Source organism: Molossus molossus, unplaced genomic scaffold, assembly GCF_014108415.1.
Source record: "Molossus molossus isolate mMolMol1 unplaced genomic scaffold, mMolMol1.p scaffold_m16_p_12, whole genome shotgun sequence".
NCBI lineage: Eukaryota > Metazoa > Chordata > Mammalia > Chiroptera > Molossidae > Molossus > Molossus molossus.
This window is the reverse complement of record NW_023425347.1, coordinates 66007095-66026625: the sequence shown is the minus strand read 5'-3', so window position 1 is coordinate 66026625 and position 19531 is coordinate 66007095. Positions and strand designations below refer to the sequence as shown.

The window sequence follows — 19531 nt, the reverse complement described above, 5'->3', positions numbered from 1 at the left end:
TTTATACAGGTAGAGTGAGAGGGAGAGAGAGGAAGGGAGAGAGAGAGAGAAACATCGACGTGAAGGGACACATCGAGTGGCTGCCACCCACACGACCATCCAGGGCCGGGGACAAACTGCAATCAAAGTACGTGCCCTTAGCGGGAACCGAACCCGGGTCTCTCCGGACCGCAGGCCGACGCTCTAACCGCTGAGCCAAACCGGCCAGGGCTCCTTGAATTAATTTAGCAGTTTACACAGATATATGGACCTTTTTGATTTGTTCTGACTTTGCACTGATTAGGTTTTCATTTAAGATGTTTTGGGCCCTGGCCGGTTTGGCTCAGCGGTTGGAGCGTTGGCCTGCGGTACAGAGAGACCCGGGTTCGGTTCCCGCTAAGGGCACGTACCTCGGTTGCAGTTTGTCCCCGGCCCTGGTTGGTCGTGCGGGTGGCAGCCACTCGATGTGTCCCTTCGCATCGATGTTTCTCTCTCTCTCTCTCCCTCTCTCTCCCTCCCACTCTGTCTGTACAAAAAATGGAAAAATGTCCTGGGGTGAGGATAAAAAAAAAAAAAAAAAAAGATGTTTTGGGCTAGGAGAACATAGGGTAGTCAAGCTTTTAAGATGCTTTGGGCTTATGTTTTAAAAATCATGGCCAGCCCTGGCCGGTTTGGCTCAGCGGTTAGAGCGTCGGCCTGCGGTCTGGAGAGACCCGGGTTCGGTTCCCGCTAAGGGCACATACTTCGGTTGCAGTTTGTCCCCTGCCCTGGTTGGTCGTGTGGGTGGCAGCCACTCGATGTGTCCCTTCACGTCGATGTTTCTCTCTCTCTCTCCCTTCCTCTCTCTCCCTCCCACTCTATCTGTACAAAAAATGGAAGAATATCCTCGGGTGAGGATAAAAAAAAAAATATCATGGCCAGTGTGGTGCAGTGGTTAGAGTGGTGGCCTGCATACCAAAAAGTTTCAAGTTCAATTCCCCATCAAGGGCACATACCTGAGTTGCAGGTTCAATCCCTGGCCCTGGTTGGGGTTAGTTGGGGAGACAACCAATTGATGTGTTTCTCTCACATCAATGTTTCTCTCTCTCTCTCTCCCTCCCCCCATTCCACTCTCTCTAAAAATCAATTGAAAAAATATCCTCAGGTGAGGATTAATAAAAAAATAAATAAGTAAATTAAAGTAAGTATTCATGAATATTGCTAAAGGTGAAAGAAATGAGCTATAAAATGAGGAGATATCAATAAACGAAAATCTTGAAATGCCTCACTAAGAAGGAAATGAAGGAAAGAAAATGTCACTCACTCAACCAATGCTAAAAAGCAGATCCCCAAAAAAGGGAATTTGGATATCACTTATGGTTAGTCCACAATTCTTGCTGCCACTCCTTCCCTGCCACATTCTGGCCCACACGTTGCCACCATAGCTGATAAGGACACAGAATAAAATCACTCCTGGTAAGGTAGATGGCAGGACTTGTGGTTTCTATGCATATCAATCTATTTATAGGGAGGAGTGTCTACAGGATCCTCTAATGGCCAATACAAGTCACAGCAGCCTTTCTATTTTCACAGAATAAGATTTTTATTTCAATCTCAAGTGACTTCAAGTATATAGAGTAGATCAGGAATCAATAGCAACTGGAAGCTTATAGGTTTTGTGACCTTGTACTCATGTATTTAAGTTTTCTCAACTTATAATAGATATTCAGTGATTCATCTTTGATAATGATCCCAAAAGACAGTTTTCAAGATGCTCTATGAGCCCTGGCTGGGTAGTTCAGTTGGTTGGAGCAATTGTCCTGATATGCCAAGGTTTCGGGTTGAATCCCGAGACAGAGTACATACAAGAATTAACCAAGAAATGCATAAATAAGTGGAACAACAAATTGATGTCTCTCTCTCAAATCAGTAATAATAATAATATAATAATAATAATAATAATAATTAAAGATGCTCTACAAACTGGTTCTAAATCAGAGGCTCTTAATCTAGGGTCCATTGACACCTGCCACAGGTATCAGTGAACAAATACAGGAGGGAGTGGTAGTGTAAAAATTTGGTTGGAAAGAAAGTATATATTTATTTTCACTAATCTCTAATTTAGCACTTTTATTCAATTATGAATATGGCAACAAACCGCAATAGTATTAGCAGCATCTATGATTATAAGCAATAGAAATCACAATATAGTTGTTGTAGATATCTTAAAATATCACACTCATTGCTACTTACAAATTGTAATAATTATTAGACCTACCACTAGACCCTTTTTTTAAATTGATTTTAGAGAGAGAGGAAGGGAGAGGGAGAGAGAGATAGACACATCGATAAGAAAGAACATTGACTGGCAGCTTCCTGTATGCCCCCCACTGGGGATTTGGCCCACAACCGGGGCATGAGCCCTGACTGGGAATAGAACCGGAAATCTCTTGGTGCATGGTTCCATGATCAACCACTGAGCCACATCAGCTGGGCTAGACCTTATTATTAAGTATACTAAAATAAAATATGGCAAAAGCAATTGGTGAATCTAGGTGAGGTATATACCAGTGATCACTGGACTGCTATGGCTATTTTTCTGAGAGTTTAAAAAGTTGGAGGGATGAACTATTATCCTGAGGAGACGTGCACAGGATTGAACAGATTTCAAAAGGAATCCAAGGCACAAAAGGGTTTTAAAAACACCCTGCTCTAAAATCCTTGCCTTACAGCCTTGAATAATACCTTCCTTTCATATACTGTATCCATTAAAATTTTTTTATTTATTTATTAATTTTAGAGAAAGGGACACTGGGGGGGGGGGGAATGAGAGAGAGAGAGAAAGAGAGATTGATTTACTACTCTACTCATTCATGCATTCATTGTAGATTCTCGTATGTGTCCTGACCAGGGATCAGACCCACAACTTTGGCATATCTAAATGATGCTCTAACCAACTGAGCTACCCAGCCAGGGCCAAGCCTTATTCATTTTTTAACCCTGAACTCAATTCAAATTTACCATATCCACAAAACCTTCCCTGGTCATATTCCAATCAAGGCAACTACTCTCCTTGTCCAGAAATCCTAGAGCATACTGTTTCTAACATTATTTATGGTTATTACTACTGATTATCTTATAGAATGTCTTCACAATATTTAATTCCCCAAATATGAAGTACCATAGCAAGCTCTCCATGAATGTTTATATTGAGATGACTACATATATAAATGATTACCACACAATATGATCTGTGTCGATCTGCCTAATCCTTCACTGTTAGTAAAATTACTCAAAAACACAAGAGTTAACTTTCAGATAGACTCAAGGCCATCTTGAGACTCACATGACAGAGAGTGACAGAATTAAAATTCCAGTGACACTTCCAAAAAGAAGAACAATGTCCACACCAATTTCAACTTGGTCACAGAAAATATTCAAAAAGAATTTGACTTCCAGTACCTGTTCTTGGTAATGGAACTCATTGTCCTCAATTTTCTGAATCTCTTCAAAAATTCTGTGAAAGAAGAAAATTACAATTAGAAGATATATTTAAATTTCTCATTAGAATCATCAACAAGGAATGAGAAACATAAAAATAAAACTGGCCATTCACATATAGAGAACAAGAATATGGATTCAGAAAAAGAAATTAGGCAGGAAATGACTGAGAAATGATCAAAGCAGGACTAAAAGATGTTTATTAGCAGTCTAAAGGCTAAAACATAGTAGGATAGACTCCTGCCCTAATTCTAATAAGTATGTATTACCTTTTTTCTGGGCCTAGCCTCTGCAGCATTTTTAAATACTGGAATACAGTATGAGCCACCTAAAAACAAAACATCTGATTACATTTTTACATAAAGTGATATCTGTAATTTTAAAACTCTTGATTTTAATTATTTACCTCATAGAAATGTTCATAACCCTCATCAGTCAATGTAATAGAAATGCTGAACACTGAGTAAGTAGAATTTTGCTCAAATCCTGTCTCACCATTTCCACCAAATAGTGCAAGAGCCCAGCACCTATAGCCAGAAAATTAATCCAATCAACATTGGGATGGACAGTCTATAAATACATCAAATTAACAAAATAGGTAAGCTTTCTATGTAAAATTTGGGAAGTTCAGCCTTTGATACAAACATGCTTCCCAATAGAACTTTAAAAGCACAAAAACTCTCAAGGAATTGTAGTACATAAAGGAATCACCAGAAGAAAATAATAGCCATATTTATTTGTTTACTAGAAACACTAATATATATTACAAAACAGTAAAACATTAACAGTTTTATGAAGCCACAGTAATTTTTGTTGACGAGAACGGCAAAATAGTAAGAACCTAAAATAAGAAGGAAGAAAGCAAGAATAGACTTGGAAATTCTAGTAAAATTAGTAAGGTAGAAAGGTTACACACATCTCAAAGCATTTTACATTAATTGGATAAGGCATATATGTACCTAATATCATCATTCTTTTATAATAACCCTGCCCTCTCAGCTTTCTTTGCATATTCTAGTACACACTTATGTTTTAAAGTACTTATTTAAATTTCTCATCTACCTTTTCATTCTTGAATTACTATATAGAAAAAAACAATCAAACAAGAAATTACTTCAATGTATTTGTCCTAATGCCAAAGCTATATTTCTGTTATTTGGCTAAACTTAAACAAGTATATATGTGCATTAGGAAACATGTTGCTAACATGGCTGTATACACTATTCACAGTCCTTTATATTTTTTATCATTTATCTGCCCAATCAAGTTCTCATTAGTCTACCTTTTGGGTTGTAAAAGCTTGGAGATCCTCAGCATTTAAAAGACTTCCTTATTGCCCTGGCCCGTTTGGCTTAGTGGTTAGAGCATCGGCCTGTGGTCCAGAAAGACCCAGGTTCAGTTCCTGCTAAGGACACGTACATCGGTTGCAGTTTGTCCCCGGCCCTGGTTGGGTTGTGCAGGTGGCAGCCACTCAATGTGTCCCTTTCACATCGATGTTTCTCTCTCTCTCTCTCTCTCTCTCTCGCTTTCTCCCACTCTATCTGAACAAAAAATGGAAAAATGTCCTCAGCTAAAGATAAAAAATAAAAAAATAAAAAGACTTCCTTATTCAAATCTAAATTCTTGGTTACAGCTAACCTTTGATGTAATTCTGGAATCTGTTAGTTTATGATTTTTTAAATTTTGTGTACAACTACTTCCAACATGGACTAAAAGGAGGCTTCCAGGGAAATACACAAATATAATACAGTCATTAAAGCAATCTAAGTTAGCCCTAGCCAGTGTGGCTCAGTTGGTTGAGCACTGTCCCATGCACTGAAAGGTCGCTGGTTCAATTACCAGTCGAGGCACATACCCAATCTCTGGTTGGGGTGCATGTGGGAGGCAACCAATAGATGTTTCTCACACTGATGTTTCTCTCCCTCTTCTTCTAAAAAAATCAATAAAAACATATTTTTTAAATTATAACAAATAAATAAAATAAAATAATCTAAGTTATTAAAGTGACTATAATTAAGCATTAGATTTGATTCTAGGCTTCCTGGAAGATAAAGCAAAAAGAGAAAAGAATGGGTAAAGAATGCCTATTATTTTTCAGAGATTGCTGTAATTCATTAATTGAATACTTGCTTTTTTCTAAGGTAAGAAAGAATGCTGCCTTTGCCTTCATGTCCAACCAGCCAAGAGATATAATGAAGTGGCTTCACCCTTTTAAAAAAATGTTAAGGTTAGAAATTTTTAAAAACAAGGTATTAATACATCAGGAAACCATACTTCTCAGACTATGATATTTGAGAATAGGATTATAAACTTATTCTCACATAAATTATCACATTAATTTGACAGTAGCAAGATAAAAGTAGAAACCATGGTGAAATTTAACTTCATCTGAAATCACTGAATGAATATAATCATTCCAAAATTTAAGACCACTACTTTTCCTCTCAGACACCAAACTTAATTTTCTTCATGGTAAAACCTTTCTTTTTGTTTCACCCAAAATGGAAATAATACAGATTCTTTACCATTTTAGAACCCAGTGCAATATGAATCATTTTGTATCTGTAAAAGCTTTCAGTATTCCATCAGGCTCTGCAGTAAATTGAAATGTGTTGCTTAAAGGGTCAGAAAATCTAAGTTATAGTTTTTCCTTTAAGTAAATGCTCTTGAACAAGAAGCTTAGCCTCTCTATATTTTTCTTTTCCTCTTCACTTACCTAACTAGTTACTCATGGGGTTTTCATAAAAATGCTTTACTATATAATAATATACTTAAATAATCTGAGTAGTTGTATATATGTTATTCATGTCTTTTCCCACTGGTTTCTACAGTAATTTTGGAAACATATTCCTACCAAAACAAAATATAGAAAAATATACTGGATTAGGAAATCTAAACATTCTTAAAATTTAAAATTACTTCACAGAATTATATTCAGTAAACTTTAAAAGTGAAGATATAATATTATAATTTCACAACTATGTTTATACATCCCCCAAACCCAAAAAACAGTGTTTAAAGTGTGAATTTGAATTACATATAGAGTAAGACTGATGTAGAGGAGCAAATCAGTTAAAGAAGGAACCCAGCTGATTAACACATTCACATCTGAACAAAGCTAACTGTACTGTGTTTGATAACTCTGGAGGGATAAACATTTGTTTATTTATAAAAAAGAGGTTCCCAACAAAAGCTAATTTACTGGGAATTCACATAGTTGGCAATGCAAAATAATTCATGATGAACATCACATAAAAACAAATCAATAGTCCATTAAAAAAATTAACTGGAAGGAAACACAGAAATGTTAATGGTCTTGGAAAACAGAATCATGGATGACTTTTTTTTTCTATTTTTCAGTAATTTTCAAGATTCCTACAATGAATTACCTTAATAATCAATCAGAGGGTTAAACAGGTTTTGTTAATCACGAAAATAGGAAATGCAACAACAACAAAAAGAAATAAGATGTGTTTCACATTCATTATATTAATGTTCAAACAATATGAAACTATTGATACTGGGCATGTCTTTGAGGACATAGACCAAGGAAAGGAGAAGCAGAGCTTTACTTTTCATTTAATAGCCTTTTGTCCTATTTTAATATTTTACAAGCGTACACTATTTTCATAGTAAAAATTCAAAACAAATAAACTTTTAAATATGCATGTAATAACTAACACTTTTGGGGACATTCTAACATAACTGTACAATCAATTTATATTTTTTGTATATTATCCTTGCACCAAAAGCAAGTAGACAATACACATTCTCTGCTTTCTTACTGTAGGCATACTGTTCTTGTTAACTTTATGGGACTTGAATGCTTGAATATTCTAATACACACATTTTTAAAAAACAATTTTTACTGAGCTTAGTCAATGCTCATTACGTTCTTTCCTTCTGTTTATGTATGTGTCCTCATAGTTTTCTTTTATTGGTAATAGTTTTTAAAAATAGGTTAAATTTTTATCAGATTATTAGCATTTGTTTCTAATTAGAAAAGTATTTGTAGGCACTGGTTGATCATTACCTTTAAAGAATGTCTTGGCCTATACTATATTGCTCAAATAAATATATAAATATATAAATATATAAATATATATATGAGCTGAAATATTTTTCTAAGTTGTATAAATCTGCCCTAACCCATTTCTGACTCATAGGACTAAGTAGGTCCTTGAGAGTTATGCTGTAGTCAAATTCTAGGCTCAAAATTACTTTACTTTTAATAAGATCAACCCAAATGGTCACAATTGGCAAATAAATAAATATATTTTGTACTCAAAGTACTAAAGAAAATAATTACAAACGTTAGTTTCACTCTAAGAGACTTAATTTCAAAAACTCAGGAAAGGCAACCAGTTCAGTTACAAGAAAACTAGTCTTTATACCCAAGAAAACATTAAAATATATAGCAAGGCTTGAAAAATTTAGCAGTGAGGTCCCAGTTCACCATATTACCTGTGTTTATAAATGTAGAACTTCCAAATTTAGACCATTTAACATGCTTTAAAAATATGACTGTCACCCTGGCTGGTATGACTCAGGAGTTAGAGCATCATCAGCCTGTGGCCAAAGGGTCTCGGGTTCTATTTTGGTCAGGGGCATGTACCTGGATTTCAGTTCTAGCCCCAGTTGGGGTTGTGCAGGAGGCAACCAATCGATGTGTCTCTCTCACATCAATGTTTCTCTCTCTTTCTCTCTCTCTCTCTCCACCTCCCTCTCTCCCTCTCTTCCACTCTTGTCTAAAGAGTCAATGGAAGGTGAGGATTAACCAAAAAAAAAAAAAGTACACACACACACACACACACACACACACGACTATCACTCAGTAATTAATGGAGTAAATTTGCTCTTGAATGCTTACCTGTAATGTTGCTGTTGTGGGGGAAGTGCCCATGTGATAGTCAGAGCATGAATTTTTCTAATTGGAACAACTGAAAAATATTTTTCAGAAGAACAAATATAAGAGTTTCTCCATAACTTTTACTGTTACATGAGATTTTTTTAAATTCAATAAATATCATCCTCCAATAATCAGGGGAAGGTTAAATACAATTCAATTATTATTTCAAGTTGCCAATTTTCCAATTTGAATAATGCAATTTTTGTGACTTTCTTTTCAATTTGGTTTCATAGGAAGAAAAAGCATGGATAAAAGAACTATCAAAATACTAAATACTCCTAAGGATGGATTCTTTCTTGCAAGAAAGGACACAGGACTAGGAGTCAGAAGACCCATGGTTGAAATTCAGCCATACCACTATCTTGCTATACATGTTTATATAACTTTGAGAAAATCACTTGAATTTAAATCTTTCTGGATCTATTTTCTTATGGTAGGTGAGTGGATTAGGCTAAAGTAGGTCTAAGATTCTTTCCAGTGCTATTATTCCACGATTCTCAAAAGAGAAAATCTAAAGCCAGAAAGAATACAACCAAAAATAAATCAGCTTAGCTATGGCGCCAACAGCACATAAAGAGTGTAACAAAACAGCCACTTATCAGAGGGAAAGAAGAGGAAAGAGACTGACAATGGGGTGAAAGAGGAGGAAGAAAGAATACTTAGGCAACTAGAAGAAAGAAAAAAAATCTGCCGCAATAAAAAGAGCAAAGAAAGAGAAATGGTACATTAAAAATATTTTTGCAGCCCTGCCAGTGTGGCTCAGTGGATTGAGCATTGTCCCATGGACTGAGAGGTCCCGGTTCAATTCCCAGTTAGGGCTTATGCCAGGTTGGAGGTTCAATCTGCAGTAGGGGGGCTTGCAGGAGGTAGCCGATCAATGTTTCTCACATCGATGTTTCTCTCTCTCTCTCTCTCTTTCTCTCTCCCTCTCTCTCTCCATCCCATTCTCTCTAAAAAATCAATAAAAACATATTTTAAAAAATATTTCTGCAATATTCATTATGGACAAATTGCTAAGTAAATTATAGCATAACTATGTGATGGCTCACTGGGCAGTTATCACAAATATAATATTAAATGAAAAAGCAAGAGATAGAAGTGTATATACTTTATAATTGCAACTACATTAAGAAAATATACCTAGAGAAATTCAAAAGGAAATTTGCCAAAATGGCTTCTCTAGATGATAAGATTTAGGGGTGATTTTCCCATTGCTTTACCAATTTTTCTTCACTTAACAAAACCTGTTTTTATAATAAAGATAACAAGAAAACAATTTCCAAAATGTTTTCTCTTCCTCTATTTTTCCTTTTCAAAGGCAAAAAAAAGAGAGAGAGAGCAGAATATAGATAAAATAAAATAGGGAAGAAACAATAAAACCAAAGAACAAAAGGGAACAAGGGGAAAACAGGGAGAAAGCATGAAACAGACTCAAGTAGCAGCAAACCAATCAATCTGCTTAATAATGGCTAACTGGATCTCCATTGTCCATCTACTTCCAACCCAGCTGTACTTTCTGTTGTGTTCTAATTTTCAAAGAAAATTGGCAGCCTAAATTAAGTTTTAGAGAATGTGCTAAAGTTATTTTAAACAGTTTTAAACCTTTGGTTCACGAACCTCTATAAAGTTTGTTAAATGCTGGTGTGTCAAATGGATCCGTTAAATGGCCAAAGTTTGGTTTGGGTAACCCACTGAAAATAAAACAAATACATTAAAATTTAATTGGCAAAAGCCTTTATAAGCAGTATCTTTAGGGATGCCTAACTGATAGGTATTTATAATCTATTCTACATATTCCTGGCTACAAAGCATTCTAGGCATAAGTGAACAGATGGCAATAAAGCCACAAAATCCTGAACCATACAACCTTTTCTTAACCTTAGTCCCAATGACTCAAATATCTTTAAAACTCAGATATAAAACAATAAATTAAAGGGACCTCCCCTCCCAATATTTACTGCCTCTCTCAGCACATTCAACTTCAGTTCTCCTATACAAAGCCATTTGAGAAAGAAAACTTACACTAGAGATAATTTTTTTAATTCAACAAATATATATGGAGTGATTATTAGGTATAAAGCATTATATTAGGCACTCTGGTATTTAAAAGACTTGACTTGCCCTGGCCGGTTTGGCTCAGCGGTAGAGCGTGAGACCTCGGATCAATGAGTCTCAGGTTTGATTCAGGCTACGGGCAAGTTCCTCAATTGCGGTTTGTCCCTGGCCCTGGTCGGGATTGTGGGAAGCAACCAGTTGATATGTCCCTCTGACGTCGATGTTTCTCTCTCTCCCTTTCTCTCTCTCCCACTCTATCTGAAGATAAATGCAAAAATATCCTCAAGTGAAGATTAAAAACAAAAACAAAAACTTGGCCCTGGCTGGTTTGGCTCAGCAGTTAGAGCGTCGGCCTGCAGTCCAGAGAGACCCGGGTTCGGTTCCCGCTAAGGACGCGTACCTCGGTTGCGGTTTGTCCCCGGCCCTGGTCGGTTGTACGGGTGGCAGCCAATCGATGTATCCCTTTCCCATCGATGTCTCTCTCTCTCTCTGTTCCTCTCTCTCCTTCCCACTCTACTTGAACAAAAAATGGAAAAATGTCCTCGGGTGAGGATGAAAACAAAACAAAACAAAAAAAACTTGCCCTGACTGGTTGGTTTGGCTCAGCGGTTAGGGTGTTGGCCTGCGGTCCAGAGAGACCCAGATTCGGTTCCCGCTAAGGGCATGTACTTCAGTTGCAGTTTGTCCCGGTCCTGGTTGGGTCGTGCAGGTGGCAGCTACTTGATGTGTCCCTTTCACATCGATGTTACTCTCTCTCTCTCTTCCTCTCTCTCCCTCCCACTCTATCTGAATAAAAAAATGGAAAAATGTCCCCGGGTGAGGATTTAAAAAAACCAAAAACAAAAACTTGACTCTCCTGCTAGAGGCTTCCCATCTGGTTGAAGATACTGTAACTAATATTCCTTCCAAAACATGATCAATAATGAATTAATATTAAATATCTAGAATAATTTTAATCTTTCTGATTAAGGAACAACCAAAGTTATTAGTGAATAATATTCAAGAAAAAAATTTTAAATGTTTATCAGGAATTGATAGAACCCTCTATTCAATTATACCTCTGATTTTATTAGTAAACTTTCACAGTGAAACATGTTTCGATCTGCCACTTGACATTTCTATAGCTGTGATTTTCTTATAAAAAAACAAACAAAAATAAACAAATAAAACCCTGCAACTTTGGCATAGCTTTCATTATCTTTCCATACAGAAAAAGCACTGCTAATTATCAAAGGAAATTAACATAAAGCCAAAATAATAAAACAGTTGTTATTACAAATTATACTAACATTTTTAAAGCTAATTTTTCTTTCATACATTTACAATAACTTGTCTTAAAATGAACATGGAAAAAGTCTAGCTTACTCACCTGATGTAAGAAAAAAATCTGTTGTCATTTATTTTATAAAAATGCAAACTGCTAGGAGTGGGAAGAAAGACTTAATTGCTTCAGAATTAAATTTTTTTGTATTCTTTGTAACAAAAATGTAACAATGAAGTGTCAAATATTTGTATTATTTGATGAATCTGAGGTGCACAAAAAAATAGCTTTCTGAACTGGAACCCTATATACAATTTCTAATAAAAAATAATTTGGTTCAATTACATGAAACAGACTTTTCAGACAGTATGGAAAGTCAATCATCATCTACAAGATTATTTCTTTTATGGGCAAAAGCATTCCAAGTTCCAAACAACTGACTTAAAAATCAAATTTTCAGAAGACAATTTGTTCTGAGGCAGAGGATACTATATATCTATATCTATATCTATATATCTATCTATATCTATCTATCTATCTATCTATCTATCTATCTATCTATCTATTCATTCTGTCTCTCAATGTAATACTTGCTTTTATGTCACAATTTCAAACACTTTCCACAATTAACAGGAAAGCTCTGAATAAATGTAAAATGAGACATAAATTCTTCAGAATTACTGCTTACTATAAGTTTATAAGCTTATAAATTTTGAACTACAGAGCTGTGGAAATTTAGATTCTCAACTTAGTCTTCCCACTCAAAAACTGTGCAATCTTGCTAAACCACATTAGGTCTTAATGACCTGCTTAAAAACAAACCAAAAGAATAACAAAATCTTTGGAACTCACGCAAGAAAATATGGCCTCTTTAACCCTAAAGGTGTATGATTTATGAGAATAAATGTCTTACTTGTTTGGTATCTGAGAGAAGATTTCAGTAACCCACTTTTCCAAAGTATCCAGTGTTTCTTGGGAAGAAGGGTGGGGAGGAGACAGGAAAATGTTATTAGATTTCTCACAGATCTTTAGCTATTACACAAAAGGACACTTTAATTTGGGTATTACCTGCCACTCTATAACCAGCAATAACAGGAAAAATAACAATAGTTACGAAAACCTTAAGACACGTATAATTTTGTTAGACTCCTTTATTCCTCTCTGGTAAAGTTAGAAGCCACAGCCTTGGCCAGTGTTGTTAAGTGGTTAGAGCATCAACGAGCAAACTGAAGGGTCACTGGCTCGATTCCCAGTCAAGGGCACATACCTGGGTCACCAGTTTGATACTCAGCCCTGATTAGGATGTGTGTAGGAGGTCACCAAACATCTCATATCGATGTTTCTCTCTCTCCCCCACCTTCCACTCTCTCTAAAAATCAATGGAAAACCCTGGCCAGTTTGTCTCAGAGGTTGGAACATCAGCCTGCGGACCAGAGAGTCCCAGGTTCGGTTCCCGCTAGAGGCACGTACACAAAAAATAATAAATAAATCAAATAAAAATCAATGAAAAAAATATCCTCAGGTGAGAATTTTAAAAAAATTAAAGTTAGAAGACCCATACAAGTTTAAAAACAAAAAAAAAACAAAAAACCACATGATTTTATTTATCATTCAGGTAGTATGAAGGGCCAAAAGATAAGAATACACCAGCCAACCTCCAGGGAGGTTTCCCCAAATTAACCCACACTACACTGACCCTTCTTCTTGGTATCTCACTAGTACTTTTACAGTGCATTTATTTTACATTAATTTATACTTGCTTAGGTTTTTTATTTTCCTCTTTGTTGATTTTAGAGAGAGAGAGAAAGGGAGAGGAAGAGAGAGATAGAAACACTGATGAGAGAGAATACTGATTGGCCACCTCCTGCATTCCCCCCACTGGAGATTTGGCCCACAACCTGGGCATGAGCCCTGACCAGGAATCAAACCGGTGATCTACTGGTGCATGGGTCAATGCTCAACCACTGAGCCACACTGGCCAGGCTATACTTGCTTAGGTTTTAATCTACAAGTCTTTTTCTTAAGTTTCATATATATACATGACTTCTACTATTTTCTAATTCTTTGCTTATTATTTCATAAGAAATTCTAGTAAAACAGGAGATCTAAATGAAAAAAGAAACCTTTCAGCTTTATCCCAGTGACTCATTACCATCACTAAATAATATTTGTTAGTCCCACTAGACAGACGAGTTTCACTACTTCACAAAAGAGATGCCTAAGGATATAAAACACAAGATGAAAATTATACTAATCAAGTTCTGAGTGTATTCTATACTATTTATAGAGATATTTAACTCTTAAATGGTATAATAAATGCTAAAGCTCCAAAATCAATTGAGTCTAGATTGTACAAAGTATTCTGACCAAATATCTGGGGCTTATTTTAGAAATTTGTAATAATCATTAATATGTTCTTGTATTTGTCATCACAACAGGAGAGAATGGAAAAAAAAATACCTAATTAAAGAAAAATACATGTCCATGACAGATTTGGAAATAATTAACTAAAAAATATAAATTAAGCCCTGGCCAGTTTGGCACAATGGTTAGAGCATCGGCCTGTGGTCCAGAGAGACCTGGGTTCGGTTCCCGCTAAGGGCACGTACCTCAGTTGCAGTTTGTCCCCGGCCTTGGTTGGTCGTGCGGGTGGCAGCCACTCGATGTGTCCCTTTCACGTCGATGTTTCTCTCTCTCTCTCTCTCTGTTCCTCTCTCTCCCTCTCACTCTACCTGAACAAAAAGTGGAAAAAGTGTCCTCGGGTGAGGATAAAAAATAAAAATAAATAAAAATAAAATTAAAAATACATATATATAAATTAATATTACACACTGAATATGAAATTGCCTATTTTAACAAATGTTGTAAAAGGAATCTAAATGCTCATTTGTGGTTTGAACAAAAGAATATCTACCATACCATATCCATAACTTTACATTGAAGTCAACTATAGTGGACTAATTTTGATCCTAAATGCAAAAATGTTTTATATTTAAGTGCCAGTCAGTCTGACCTTAATTTTGATAATGAAAAAACAAAACTCTATAAAAATAAGAATATGAGGTTGAGAGGATTAGTCTCCAGTTCAATTCCCAGTCAGGGCACATGTCCAGGTTGTGGGCCCAATCCCCCATAGGGGCATGCAGGAGGTGGGCAGTGTTCTCTCTCATCGATCTCTCTCTCTCTCTCCCCACCTTCCTCTCTCTCTAAAAAAAAAAAAAAATCGCCCTGGCCGGTTTGGCTCAGTGGTTAGAACGTCGGCCTGCGGTACAGAGAGACCCGGGTTCGGTTCCCACTAAGGGCACGTACCTCGGTTGCAGTTTGTCCCCGCCCTGGTTGGTCATGTGGGTGGCAACCACTCGATGTGTCCCTTCACATCGATGTTTCTCTCTCTCTCTCTCTCTTCCTCTCTCTCCCTCCCGCTCTGTCTGAACAAAATATGCAAAAATGTCCTCGGGTGAGGATAAAAAAAAAAAAAATCAATAAAGAAAAATTATTAAAAAAAAAAAAAAAAAAGGAGGAGAAAAAGAGTACAGGCACTGATCAGTATTTTACTTTTAAGATACTTTTACTAGAATCTCCATAATGGAATCCAATTAATCACACCATTTTACTGGACCCTACTTATATAAGGATGAAAAGACTGATACCTTCCCCTGTAAGAATTTAGAATCAATATGTATTAAATTCAAAACGAGAGATAAAAGAGGCAGTAGCTGAATGTGGCTTCAAAAAACAATTTATGAACTGTTAGTACATTAGTATACTCACAGACTACCTTAGAAGACCTATGCCTATAAGAGAAAAAACATTTGGTGATAATCAGATGATTTTGTGCTTCTCTGAGCATAGCCATTTGCTATGTGACCTCTCCAAAATCTGATTTCCTTTTGTTCATGTTCTAAAGTAATTACCAGTGCACTCACTGCAACAGTGATCAAGGCAAATAAATTCAAAGAAAGCACTATTTCAGAGTAATTCTAAGGGCCACAGTAGATAATATTACCTTTGGATTGAACCACTAAAGTCATGTAATGAGCAGAGTAGTAAAGCATCCAGAATTCTCTCAGCCTAGTATATGTATCAATATTACTCTTTTTTGGCTCATGTTTGAGAGTTTCAGCATTTCCTATTAAAAAAATGAAAAAGATTATAGAAATAGCAAAGTTTACTTTGTTCAAAGTCTCTATACCAATGGTCTGCTACTATACATAATTAATGAAGTAACACAAGTGACTCAAGAACATTGAATCAATGTATAATAATAATATCACTATAAGACAAAAATTTCCAAGAAACAATTTTGAAGTATATTTTAACACATAAGAAATTAATCTCTACTTGGTAAAACCTTAGCAACAGTAATTACCTTAAGCTCCTTTTCTTTATTATTACTCAATTCAGAATTTATCTCTGAATTATTTTAATAATATTGTGCATAATTCTTAAAAATAAACCACATAAAGCAAGGATGCCATATAAAATGTTATAATTGTACAAAATATACAGGGAAGCAAATCATCCTCTGAATGAAGTACTGTTTCATCTATTCATCTCAGATTTAATTAATCCCAAAAGAATTATTATGAAGCTATAACTAATTCTAATACTAAGAAAAAGGCATTATTAAAAACTGATACCATTTAAACAGCTTACCACTTAAACAAAAGGTCACAGTTCAAAAATTATTAGAGAAATCATTGCTGAATCTCTGTTGGTAAATGGAAGTATCAGGCTGGGGTAGAGCACAGAATTTATAATCAGATAAACAGAGGTTCAAATCCCACCACTGTGTGATTTAAACAAATTAAATAATTTCTCTTAGTGTGTTTATCTTTAGAGATGATAGTGGTATCCAGCTTATAACATTGTTATGATGATCAACTAAGACAATCCAAATAGTGTTAACAGAGTATCTAACACCCAGAAAGCATTCACAAAATGTTAGGTGCTATCCTTTATATATTCAGTGTTAGAGAACCTAACATAGGCAACACTACTTTGCATTTGAAAACATAAAAGGCATTTAGCTACCCTACCTTTATAATTTTCCATTGTTTATCAATCTTTCATATTCTCAACCTTCCTTAACTTAGAAAATATGAAATAAGATGAAGTATTTAGTATCTTACCCCAAAAAAATTTCCCCATAGGATGTCCAGGTCTAGCAAGGCTTCCAAACAACATTTCCTTTCTGTTTGCATCAGAAGGTCTTGCAAGCTGATATTCTGTCAGTTTTAAAGAAACAATTTTAACTAAATGAAATTCCATATCTGCTTTATTATCTATCTGGAAATTCAAGCTTAAAGAATTGAAAGTAAGGAAGTAACAAAAATTAATTTTATGAATTATGTGTTATAAGACTGAAGTGGAGAACAACGATCTAGGCAATGCTCTATGACTTATTATTATAACTGCGGGTAGTCAGTTCACTTTTTTAAAGGTTTTCACTGATTTTCAAATAAAACAAGGTAGTTGATGTGAAGGTTTAAACTGTAGGTTGCTATATTCAGGATTTTACTGATGAAAGTGTTTATAAAATGCTACATCAAATTTCTTATTTTTGGGAACTTTGTTGTATGTTTTATTTACATTTCCTGCAAAGCCAACTATGTTGGAAATAAAGTATTAATGATTAAAAACAATCACTTTGAAGTCAGAAATATCTTGGCTTAGAATCCATGTTCTGCCATTTACTAAACTGTACTACCTTGAGGGAATTATCTAACTTCCCTAATTCTACTTCTACATCTATAAAATAGAATTACTAGTATCTAGCCCATAGAATTCTTAGAAGGTTTAAATAAGATAAGATATATTCCTTCAACTAATATTTACTGAATACCTACTATGTGGCAGTACTACTGAACTAGTTGCTGGAGACAGACATGCAGGCAACTAAAAACATGTAAATGAGACAAGAATGATCAAAGAAAGGCCATCAAATATGAATAGAAGAAAATAATATCTGACTACTGAGCTTTTAGAACTGGTTCATGAATACTACTAGAGTAGTTTATTATACTAGTTAAAATTGAAGAGCTTTCCCCATTACCCTGAACTCAAGTTAATTCTTCATATTTAAAAGGTTAAGTGGCTAATGACATAAACCTAGCTATTTATATCAGATCATAAATGAAATCCAAGACTATCATCCAAAATACAAGAAAACAAAAACAAAACAAAAAAACGGAACTTTTAGCTTAAGTTCATCTTAAACCAAAATAACTTATTGTATGTATATATATGTATATGTATGTATACACACATAACTTATATAATATGTATATCTATACACACATGTATATGTGTATCTCTATTACTTCATTATATTTCAAAATATAATAAAATGCATTCTGACTTAAACTTGTAAAATCAAATTAGAGGTTTAATTTTTTTAAACATTGATTTCAACCCACTTTAAAAACTATATGAAGAAAAACATACTAAAAGCATTTAAGACAGAGAATATAGAATATAGTTCCTATGTCCCAAAAGGCAGGAAAAAGTTCTCCTTGGTTATCTTGGTTTTTCATTCACACAAATATTTATCTGAACCTATGATAAAACAGACACTGTGGCAGGCAAATAACAAAAATGAAGAAAATAAATCCTTGATTATAAGGAGCTACTAGAGGTAGGAGGAATCCCACCCTCTTTTACAAATAAATTTAGGTCCATAGTTTGTGACATTTCTGTAAGTAAAATACAAGTCAGCTGACTTTCAGATAGATGGCTCTTTCCAGCCACCTGCAGTTTACTCAGCCTAGTGAATGCAATAACTTATTATTAGAAATAGACACTGAATCAAGCCAAGGAGGAAAATAATACAATAGGAGGAACAAGTACAGAGACCTTGCCTCTTCAGTTGCTACAAGCCAAGCCTAACTTATATGAACTGGAAGTCCCCCCAAGTCTAGTATTACATGTTTCTAATGCTCAAATAAAGCAAGTGAGGTTAACCTACAATGGTGCTATTTATTAGTACTCTGTAATTAACTGGTATTTACAGCACAGCTCTATAATGAAGCCTCACCCTATAAAAGCACATGGTTTTCCTTATGGTCTTTATTCTTTAAATCCCAAAGATAAGAAAAACTGTCAAAAAGTAAAATTAAATGCATTTCCAGCTCAAGGATTAAGTTTCTTTTTTCTTTTTTTTTTTTTTTTTATCCTCATCTGAGGACATTTCCCATATTTTGTTCAGATAGAGAGGGAGGGGGAGAGAGAGAGAGAGACATTGACATGAAAGGGAAACATTGAGTGGTTGCTGCCACCCGCACGACCCAACCAGGGCCAGGGACAAACTGTAACCAAGGTACGTGCCCTTAGCAGGAACTGAACTTGGACCACAGGCCGACACTCTAACTGCTGAGCCAAACTGGCCAGGGCTAGAATTAAGTTTCTTCATCCATAAATATATCACAGTTTTTTTCATAACTACCAAAATTTAAGTAACAAAGCACCTACACACATCCCATCAAAAGATAAGCTATTTAAATATCGCCCTGGCCGGTTTTGCTCAGCGGTTAGAGCGTCGGCCTGCGGTCAGAGAGACCCGGGTTCGGTTCCCGCTGAGGGCACGTACCTCGGTTGCAGTTTGTCCCCGGCCCTGGTTGGTCGTGCGGGTGGCAGCCACTCGATGTGTTCCTTTCACATCGATGTTTCTCTCTCTCTCTCTCCCTCCCACTCTACCTGAACAAAAAATGGAAAAATGCCCTCGGGTGAGGATAAAAATAAATAAATAAATAAATAAATAAATAAATAAATAAATAAATAATCAGGATGGTATTCAAAATAAAGCCTCAGAGAAACTCTCTTCATGCAAAAATTACAAGAACTTTTAA

The 19531-nt window shown here is 35.5% G+C and overlaps 1 protein-coding gene across 2 annotated transcripts in view; it reads right to left on the bottom strand.

Annotated features, from left to right (window-relative positions):
- The window catches only part of NRDC (nardilysin convertase), a 73025-nt gene that overhangs the window by 22499 nt on the left and 30995 nt on the right, over positions 1–19531 (bottom strand). For both annotated transcript variants that reach the window (XM_036256493.1, XM_036256494.1), the window contains exons 6-14: positions 16817–16912; positions 15691–15813; positions 12598–12655; positions 9986–10059; positions 8330–8399; positions 5590–5667; positions 3866–3986; positions 3729–3787; positions 3421–3475 (exon numbers count right to left, since the gene is read on the bottom strand). In XM_036256493.1, the coding sequence (XP_036112386.1) occupies positions 3421–3475; positions 3729–3787; positions 3866–3986; positions 5590–5667; positions 8330–8399; positions 9986–10059; positions 12598–12655; positions 15691–15813; positions 16817–16912 (734 nt within the window). The remainder of the gene's footprint in view (positions 1–3420; positions 3476–3728; positions 3788–3865; positions 3987–5589; positions 5668–8329; positions 8400–9985; positions 10060–12597; positions 12656–15690; positions 15814–16816; positions 16913–19531) is intronic.